Source organism: Impatiens glandulifera, chromosome 1 (assembly GCF_907164915.1).
Source record: "Impatiens glandulifera chromosome 1, dImpGla2.1, whole genome shotgun sequence".
Lineage (NCBI taxonomy): Eukaryota > Viridiplantae > Streptophyta > Magnoliopsida > Ericales > Balsaminaceae > Impatiens > Impatiens glandulifera.
Window position 1 is genome coordinate 60,697,607 of NC_061862.1, and position 11,313 is coordinate 60,708,919.

At 29.6% G+C, this 11,313-nt stretch overlaps 1 protein-coding gene across 1 annotated transcript; it reads right to left on the reverse strand.

Annotated features, from left to right (window-relative positions):
• Positions 1 to 615: 615 nt before the first annotated feature.
• On the reverse strand, positions 616 to 2,575 carry LOC124929460 (probable phytol kinase 3, chloroplastic; the record flags this gene model as incomplete). Its single annotated transcript, XM_047469829.1, has 6 exons — positions 616 to 1,009; positions 1,116 to 1,230; positions 1,297 to 1,412; positions 1,795 to 1,926; positions 2,003 to 2,070; positions 2,321 to 2,575. Coding segments are annotated over 6 exons (864 nt in total), but the record flags the coding sequence as incomplete, so codon positions are not given.
• Between the last annotated feature and the right edge of the window lie 8,738 nt (positions 2,576 to 11,313).

An 11,313-nucleotide genomic window follows, 5' to 3' on the forward strand; every position in this document is an offset into this window, starting at 1 on the left:
TTATTTTCAAAATTTACGCATTTTAATTTGTCAAAAACTCAAAGGTAAGATGAGTAACTAAAAAATGTATAATTTAATAAAAGATTTGATAAAATTTAAAGATAAATAGATTTAATATTTGTTTTAAAAAAAACTTAATAACAACACAATTTTGTGATGTTTCTATCAATTTGAACTTATTTAGGTTGAAAATTGAGTAATTTTTTTTTTTGAGATATATACGTTTAAAACTTTCAAATACGATGTATCGTAGGAGAATAATACTATTTTATTTTTACAAGTCTAATAAATTAATTAAAAAATATATTATTTTATAAAAAAATTTAAATTATTTAAATTATAATAGTTAAAACCCCAATTAAAAGTTCAATTATGAAATAGTAATTGAGCCAAATAACTTAGCAGAAAATAACTTATTTGACAACACAAAAGACAATGGACTTATTTCAAAACACCCATATTAGAAAATCTCAATGGACTTATTTCAAAAGACCCATATCAGAAAATCTCAGATCCGAAAAGGAAGCAATTAAAGTAAACTATAAAATAATTTATCAACTGGGTGTCTCTACAAGTGTATTCGCTTTTCTTTCTTTCTTTTTAAGAATGACAGGATACACAAGAGAAGACTATTTATTTATAATTTGTTGTAGGATAACCGATATTATGATATGTATAATTAAATTAGAAAGTAATTAAACACATAATTAATATAAAAATTGTTACAACACTATTAACATGATCGATTCAGGTTGATTACCAATGGAAAGCTATTATAACCACCACCTTGTAAAGAGTTAATTCCTCAATCATCCATTCCTTTCTATTCAATCAGAAAATGAAAGTTCCAATCAAAACACAAGCGAGGGGAACTGTCAGATTATCATCAATGTCAGTGCTCAACGGGTGAGACTCAACCAGCGTTGATACAAGAGATGTGATCAAGAATCCAATACTCATCTTCCAGCTCTCCTGAATGTAACCGAATGTGGAAAAGTAATGCATGAACCTGTTGTTTTATGCCCACCACCACTTTAGTCAGAAAACTAAAACATGAAACTAGCTTTATAGTAAGATGTCAATAATGTGAGAAGGATCTACAAGTTGTTTGTTACCCAATAGATGCAATGAAGCCGGCAATGAACATAGATATGCTGCCTGCGATTGACTTGTTTATGTTATAAGGGAGTTTTTGTTTGCCAAAATTTCTTCCTATAATATCAGCTATCCCTGAAAAGTAGAAACAACAATGGTGATGAAGAAAAAGACTGAATAGAGGAAAAAATGTAAACATACCATCTCCAGCACAAAGATTGCAGACGACTGCAATTGCAATACAGGAAGTTCTCCAGTAAATAGCACAAGCCAAGGTGATAGAGCAAGCATAGTACAATGGCCCTTTCAGAAGCTCCCTATATATACGAAATAAAAAAAAAATCAGAACATCTGAACTGAGTTTATCGTGTTTAAATCAATTTGCAAAATGCTATAGCAACAAACTTAATCTAAACTTACAGCTTTTGTTTTTATACCCTGATTCGAATCCAAATAAAAATAACATATAAATCTAATATCTAACTAAGTTTAGTTCCTAAACCTCTTATTCAAATACATTTCTGAATCTGTTTGCTTACTATTACAGATTGATGAATTAACTAAGGTATTTTCCCCTCAACTTAGACTACAACTTTCATAGTTCATCATATTTTTTTGTTTAAACCTTAGAGCAATGGCAGCAATAGCCACAGTATTTAAATTAGTACATGTATGCAATATTGTGTTCAGATTTGTGACCTGGGGTCTCCATATCTGCTCATTGATTTGACAGTTCCTTCATCTTTCCAAATTCCAAACCCTATAAGTAGCACCTTGATTATATTGATGCCAGGAACAAGAGCTGCTAAAACCGCTCCACGGGGACTAGAACTGCACAATTTCAACTGAATCGTAAAATCGAGTAATAAGATCGAAAAAAAGCTTTGCGGGTTAAGAAAAATATTACCTGAACAGTGGCCAACATAGCATGAATACTAGCCCAATAGTTATATGTGTTATCTTCCTGTTTAGTTTCTAAGATAAAATCAGAGTAGAATTAGTTTTAGAATAGAGATTTGAGGATATATAACTTCAAAAAAGATGAAAATGAACTTAAATTTGACATTGAAACATCCTTAATATACCTAATAAAACTTATCTAAAAATTAAAACAAATCAACATCCAATGAAATAGTAAAAAGATAGAGAACCCATATCAAAAAGGCAAAAGTAGCATATAAATGAGGGTTTTGACTTTGAATAGAAATACGAAACAGAGACCAACCTGATCAAAGATTCCTCTATTAGCGGTTTCCTCCCACACTCGGAGGAGGGATAGAGCGATGATACCGGTCACAGCAGTAGCACAGATGTCACCCAAGAAAGAATTATTCATTATAAACATTACAGCAGGCAAGGCAACGGCGCAAGTTCGTGAAGAAATCTTATAGATACCGATCCAAAAACCCTGATGAGTAGGTGAAACAATAAATAAGAACGGTGATGGATTTGTGCAGCAAAAAAAATATATAACAGCTATATTTTATAATAAGAGCAAATTTCAACGATCTTTATCTCTTTGTTCTTTATTTACTCGACACCTCTTCAAATCTTAGGCGTGTTCGGTTGGATTTAAAAAAAAAACGAACAATAATCCATTATGTTTTATGTAATTTTTTATTTATTAGTTTCATTCCTTAATTTATTTCTTAGAATAGTTTTTATTTTTTTAAAAAAATATATTATTATTTATTTATATTTTTCAATTTCTCAAATTCTCACGTATTAACATTTTTTAAATATGAAAGATTATTTAAACAATCTTTTTAAGTAAATTTTGAATTATTTGAAAACATTTAATTTATATTTATTTTAACTACTTAAAAAAAAGTTAAATGATAGAATGGATAGAAAAATAAATAAAATATTTAATTATATTAAGATTTTTATAAATAAAATAAAAAGTCACTTGTTTTGGATTTAAGTTATTTACTGAAAAATATATAATAGAAAAACTTAAATTATTTTAATATATATTATCATCTTTTAAATATTAATATATAATAAAAATAATATTATAATATTTTGATGTATAAGTATATAGGTGAATAAATGAATTAAGTTTATATATTATAATTTTTTTTATTTTGTTAAAAACAAAAAATAATAATAATTTGTTATAAAAAAATGGATTAAAATTTATTTATATAGTTTAAATTAAAATATTATTAAAAATATTACTTTGTTACCCACAACATTTTATTTTTAATTTTTATTTTGATGAATTTAAAAAATGACTGTGATTATAATAATAACATGATAAAATACTAAATTTTAAATATTTTACAAAGTTATTTCATATTTATTTATTTAATTTCTCAGAAAACTGTACTTCACCCATAGCTAATTATTGTCCTAGTATAAAAATTCATTTTTGTTTCGTGAACTTATACTGTTTAGGCTAATTATTGTTCTAGTACATATTAAAATTCAATACGGTGATATATACATTGTACCTAGTTTGGATTGAAATTATTTAAATAAGTTTGTTTGGATTGAAATTATGAAAAATTGATAGTTATTTAGCATAGACTTGAAAAAATATTAATATATAATAAAAAAATATATTTTAATAATTTAATTGATAAAAATATTCTGTGAAAAGAAATGTATTATTTAAAATGTATTTAAATTATTCAAATCTAAATAAATTATATAGTGAGCATAATTTTAGACCAAAATATAACATAATTTTTTAATAATTTTTTATCATAAAATACAAATATATTCAGATATGAAAATGAACATAAAATTTATCAAAAAAATAAATTATCAACATTTAAAAATAAATTATTTTACGCATATAAACATAAATGGTCACACTAACATTATATCAACTTCTAAAGAACAATAAAATTTTAAAAATCTGCCTAATTAAATTAGGCACATAATAAATCAACAACTTTTTTTTAGTATCATTCAACTAATAGATATCATTTTCAATATGCTCAACACATTTAAACACGTCACAACTCTTCCGAACCAATAAAGAAATTTTAACATTATTATCAACGATACAATCTTAAATATTAAGATATTGCACACCTATTGTATGCACATTTCTAAATTTCAAAATAAGCTCAAGTTTTAACTTAAAAAAAATTCAAAACAAATAATATAATAATAATATATTATATTATTGGTTCTCAAAACTTGAAATGAGTTTCTTACCTTCATATATTTCTTTTTTGAAAAAACAGCTTAGTGTAATTTCATTAAAAAAACTCAAAAGAGAAAAAAAATATAAACGTTTAAGATCAGATCTAGACAATTTCTAAATTTAACAATGAAACAATAATTGAATTACAAACAACAACAATCAATAAGCGCCTATAACGTTTTTACTTTTATTCTACTTGTGACATTCTCAAACGAAATATCTAATATTTGGCAGAGCTTTCTATTCTCTTCATCCCTTTCGATTCCTCTCCAGGATTGAATGAGTGCATTTCCATCTGAAGTTATATCTCTCCAAATATCTTCAGTGGTTCTACTCTTCCACTGTGAGTTCTTGAATTTCTTTCTTTCCAGATATTGTAGATTACTGCTCCAAAGTAGCATTTTAACATACTTACATAGAAGGATCCTCCTTTTGCTTTATTCTTCATCCACTCTTGGATTTCTTCCCATATTCCTGAAAAATTGATGATGTTCATGTTTGCAACATACATCCTCCAGATTTGTATTACAAAAGAGCATTCCCCAAATAAATGGTTTATGCTTTCCTCAACTCCCGAACATAGGACACAGTTGATTTCATGAATGTTTATGTATTTTTGAATTCTGTCTTTTGTTGTCAACCTTTTCCTGTATACCAACCAGAAAATAAATTGGTGACGATGAATAATCTTTGGAGACCATACCACATTATGCCAATCTACCTCATGTCCTCTTGTTCTAACCATTTCCCGTGCCTTTCCTGTAATAAACTTCTCATTGCTTTCTATTTTCCAGCACATTTCATCATTACTTTCATTGAGTTGCTTCTGCCTCATTAGGTTTAGGATTCTATCACATTCTGAAATACGCCTCAAAAGTGAATCACATTTACCTTCATAGACGTCTCTAAATGAGTATTTGATGTATTCTCTTCTAACTCTATTTCCTTGCATTTCTTCTTTGAATATAATGAGAATATTATCCAGCCAAGGATCATGCTAGAATAGTACCCCTCTTCCATTTCCAATTGTGGTTTTCACCATTTGAAAGGCATCTTTTTTTGTTTTTAGGATTTTCTTCAATGGCCATGCAATTCTTTCATTGATGCTTCGTGTCCAGATACTCTACTCTTCTTTCATAAATCTTGTATGCACCCATTTGACCCATAGGGAGTCCGCTTTTTGCTCCAACTCTCAAGCTTTTGATGGTGAGGGTTTTGTTCCACTCAACACAACTTTTTATTCATAGTCCGCCTTCTTCTATGGGAGTGAAAACATCCTCCCATTTGACTTTTTTTCCTCCTTTTCCTTGTGTTCCCCAGATGTAATCTCTCATGATTCTATCGAGTTCAGTCATTACTTTCTTTGGGATGACTATCTGTTGTGCTTAGTAGCCAATAATTCCAAAGATGACTCTTTTAACAAGCTCAATTCTACCCGCATAAGACAGTTTTTCGTAGCCCAACCTAAGACAGAATTTCTAACCTTTTCTATCAGTTGTTTGAAGTGATTGTATCGGAGTTATTTTGATGACAGTGGTACTCCAAGGTATTTCACTAGTAGTTCACCTTCCTTAATTCCCATAATATTGAATATGTTTTCTTTCCTTTCTTCATTAACCCCTCCATAGAAAGCCTGAATTTTATCCTCATTGATGTATAAACTTGTAATACTCGAAAAGATTCTTAGATCTTCTTTAATTATACTAACATATTCAACATCCGCATAAGCCACAAAAAATATATCATCTGCAAAACATATATGAGTTATTACTTCTTCTTTGCAGTATGGGTGAAATTTGAAATGATGACTTCTCAGAAGTATTTTTTAAAATGCAGTCATGAATTTATATTATTAAGACGAATTTGTAAGGAGATATAGGGTCTTCTTGCCTTACTCCCATTTCACCCTTGAAAAAACCTCCATGAATACCATTCACGCTCACAACAAAGTGAGGAGTGGAAGCACATTGCATAATCCAATCAATGAAAATAATTAGAAAACCTGCAACAAGGAGGAATTCGTGGATTGATCCCCATTTGATCGAGTCAAAAGCATTTTTAATGTTAATTTTGAAAGCCACACATGGCGATATGTTTTTCTTGCCATATCCATTCAATAAGCTCTACATCAGTAGGATGTTATGAGAAATAGAGCGTTTAGGAATAATTGCTGACTTCCCTAATCCTACAGGTTTATCAATAACTATTTTCAAACATTACGAAATAATTTTTGAAATAATTTTGTAAATAACATTGCAACATGAAATAGGACGAAAGTCCTGAATTTTTTCGGAATTGAATTTTTAAGAATCAAATTCAACACTGTGACGTTCCATTGCTTCAACATTTTCCTGTTTTGGAAGAATTTCAAAACCTCTTTGCTTACATCTTTACCCACTATTTCTCAGTTTTCTTTGAAGAAGTTTGCGTTGAAACCATCTAGCCCTGGGCTTTTATCCCCTTTCATCGAAAATACAGCTTTTCTGACTTCTTCCATACTCACTCTTGTAATCAATTGGTTTCTTCACTAATTTTCCTTTGCCCAATCTGTTGAAGCAATCTTCGGTTGTCCTCTATTATTGTGATCGTTTCTGTTCCAATCAGCTCTTTGTAGAAACTTATTGCTTCCTCATGAACTGCCCTTTGTCCCTGTAAAACATCTCCATTTGAGTTTGTGAGTCTTAGGACATGATTTCAGAAATTCCTTGATGAACATTTTTTATAGAAGAAAGAAGTATTATTGTCTCCTAATGAAAGCCAATTTTCTCTAGATTTTTGCTTAGCAAAACTTTCATCTTTAGAACAGAGGTCTCTGAATCGCATAAAAGTCTCTTTTTCCTCTTCCCTTTTATAAGATAGATTTGGGGCTCTTAGTATCTTGCTTTGTATTTCCTCCAGTTCCGTTCTGGCTTCCTATACTCTTTTATAAATCCCACTATATTTTTTCCGGTCTAGCTTTTTCAGTTTCCCTTTCAGTAATCTTAGTTTCTCACAAACTCTGAACATCTTTGTTCCATTAATTCTGATGTTCCAAGTTTCATTAAGGATTTCATTAAATTATTCATCTTTCACTCAGAAGTTGAAGAACTTATAGGGTCTTTTCTATTTTTTCTCCTTCTCCCAAAAGAATTTCAAAGGGCAGTGATCAGAGATACCTGGTTGCAAAACCTGGATTTGGCTTCTTGGGTAAAACTCCACCCATTTTTCATTCACTAGGCCTCTATCAATTCTACTCTTTCTCATGTTGTCCGCCCCTCTTGTAGTTGACCATGAAAATAGATTACCTGAGGAAGACGGTTCAATGCAACTTGTGTCTCGAATGCATCCATTAAAATCTTGCATGTCTTGTGTTATGTCTGTCTCATGCTCTCTTTCATTTCTGAATCTTGTAACGTTAAAATCTCTCATAATAACCCACGGTTCGTCGTCCGTAATGCTTCTTCTCAAATCATTCGAAAGTGTCTTCCTCTCTGTCCCAGAGTTACTTGCATAAACTACCACAAAGAATTTTTTTATCCTTGTCACCAGATTGATAACCTCTGTCAAAATAACTTGCTTGCTTTCAAAATTTTTCTTGATTTCAACCCTTCTTTTATCCCATCCTACCCAGATTCTACTTTTAACCCCATCAGAGTTATGAATAAATTCACATTCTTCTTTGAAGCAACCCTGGGAAACATTCTCTATTTGACTTTATTTGACTTTTGTTTCAATAATTCCAAATACTGTGATTTCATTCATTTCTGCTATTCTTCTAACCTCTCTTCTTTTTATAGGGTCATTTAACCCTCTAATATTTCATGTCATTAAGTTCATTAATGAAAAGAAGATGTTCCAACTTTACTTCCCCTTACTTTACTTTTTCTTCCTTTCTATTTTTTCCATATAGCAGGGCTATAAGGAATTGTATTTTCCTTAATTTTCTTACCTTGCTGTTTTGGGATTTTTGTGTTTCTCTGGTCAACTTTCATTTGAATTAGAAATTGTATAGTTTCAACCGATTCAGCTGCCTCTTCTTTATCTTTCCATTTCCTTCACCCACTTCCACTTTCTTGCTTTCTCCCACGCTTTCCCTTTCCACAACCTCTTCGGTATTGATTCTTGCTTCCAGTTCAAGTTTCTTTGTTACATCTTCATTCTCAGCCTTTAATTCTGAATCTCTTACCACTCTATCTTCTTTTCCATGTTCTTCAAAACCCTGTTCTGAATTTCCTTCCTTATCTTGATCCTTCTGCTTACTCAATATTGATTATTTAGTAATCTCTTTTTGCTTTTCATTCTCAAAATTTTCATTTTCCAACTTTTCTTGTTCTTCTTTCTGTTTCTTTTATGTCTCTGTCTTTGTCTTTTTCTCGATCTTCTTCTTCAATTATTTTCGGGCACTTATAACAGACATGTTCGAATGTATTACAATCAAAGCATCTATTCGGCCTCCACTCATATGAGATTCTCATAATTGTGGGTTCACCTTTTCTGTCCTTTACCGTCATCTAGTGTGGAAGATTAATTTGATCTCGGATGTATCTCAATGCACATCCTAGCATAAGTCATATGCTCACCTTTTTCTATAGTTGGGTACATGCAGAGTGGACTCCCCAATAGACTTGCAAAGTGACTTAATGCTTCAGAGTTATACATGTAGGGAGGGATGTTGCGCAATTGAAACCAGATTTGCGCAGTTTCTTTGGGCTTGCTGAAGAGGTTCATACCTTCTGTCCATTTTTCGAGTTTCATGTAGTTTTTTCTAATAAATGTGTGTCCGTTGATCAGAATACTTTCGAGATCTGATCCTTCTTTGAATTTGAGAAAGTACAAGTCATGAATGTTCGATGTTACCTTTTGTAGACCATTTTCCCCCCATTGTTCCATTAGGGTTTTTTGGTTAGTAGAAATGGCACCTTACCTTCATATATATATAAGACACGTTCTCATACTTTATTGTCTTGCATGGACTTGTACTCCTCATTCATTGTTTTGATCCACTTTTGAGAATTGGAACAATTTATAACTCGAGTGAAAATGATTGGATCATCCTCTCTCATACCATAATTTTCTTCATTCTCTTGAAGAAATACGATGAAATCATCCGATATTGCACTTTTCTCTCTCTAATGGATCTTTGCAAAGGCACTTGTTCTTGAATTTGAGGTTGTTGAGTTTCAACTATAGGAAAAATTACATCTTCATGAATAAGGGGAGTTCGACATTGTCCATATGAGGATTCAGAATTGCTTCTTGAACAATGACATGTATGGAAACCTGCACATCGCCAAGAGAAGTTAACTCTCAAAGACTCCTCCTCAAAACCAATGTCCCTAACAGTAGATGCAAAGGAAAAAGAGTAAAATACGATAAATGTTTTCTTAAAGCATAAATACTTCAAGATGATGAAGAAATTAAACTGCTTCAACTTCTAATGGGATTGAATGAGTAATATGAGTATGTTAAAGATCGAATACTCATATTAGATTCATGACCGAGCATATACAAGACTTTCATGATGCTTCGGAATGTAGATAATAAAGCACAAATCAGATTCTCAAACCAAGAATCTTCCATATATGCAAAGAATATTACAATAAGAAAATTCATCAAGTGATGGATAAAATGAAGAACAAGAATGTCTTATGTCTTCATTGTAATGGTAAAGGCCATTAGAAGGAAAATTGCTTCAAGGAAAATTGCTTCAAATTGGTAGAATATCCAAATTGGTAGAAGCAGCCTAAGGACAATCCAGTTGATAATTGGAAGAGAATAACAACTACAAACACTATTAATAATGTTGTGGATGTAGAGAGTATGTTGATGCTTCAATTGAAGATTATCATATGTACAAAAATATTCTGAAATTTAGGAGGGAAGTCATAGGAAAATAGAGCATTGGATCCTCTTCGTGATCAGATCTTTTGCTACTGAATGGGGTGTTCACCTGTTACGGACCAATCAAAACTCAACAATATTATTATATTAATAAATTAAAACTGGGTTGAAAGGAAGGGAGGGAGAACCCGAAACCCGTATTTCATTCTGGGTTCAGCAGAAGCGGAAAGTAGTGAAGCTTCTTCGCTTCACTTTGTTTTACATGACCCATTGAAGAGACGGTCTACACCGTTTTACATGAGGTTGTCCATGTAAAACTGATTGACATATATTCACTGTTGAGTGAAGCGAACTTCATTTGACTCAGATTTATAAATTATGTTTATAAATTTATTTGTGATGCATTTAAATGATTAAATAATAATTCATACAATTTTATTTCTGATATATATAAAATAATAATTATGAATTAATATAATTTTATTTTAAATCTGTTTAAAATAATAATAATAAATTAGGTGATTTGAGATATTTAAATTAATTTTTATGAATGATTATAAATATATTTTATAATTGTGATATATTCAAATGAATTTGTACAAATTATTTCATAATGTATATATTTATATATTCAATATGCATAAATTTGTTTGTAATGTATTGAAATAATTTTGGACAAATTATTTAAAAATTTATATAATTATATATTAAATATATACATATAACAATATATTTTTGATTATTTTTGAAAGATTTTTAAATTATTTTTTATGAATGATTATAAATATATTTTATAATTGTGATATATTCAAATGAATTTGTATAAATTATTTCATAATGTATATATTTATATATTCAATATGCATAAATTTGCTTGTAATGTATTGAAATATATTTGGACAAATTATTTAAAAATTTATATAATTATATATTAAATATATACATATAACAACATATTTTTAATTATTTTTGAAAGATATTTAAAATTTTTAAAACAAAATATTCAAAATTTTTTGTAATATATTTAAATGAATTTGTAAAACAAAATATTTTAAAATTTATTTGTAAGATATTTAAACAAAATATTTAAATTATTTTATATTTTATATAATTATATATTAAATATATATAAATGTTCATGTAAAATCACTAACACATTTATGTAAAAACATTTATACGTTCATGTAAAAACATTTATGCCTTCATGTTAGGATCTAGGTAGCCGCTGGAGGACCGGG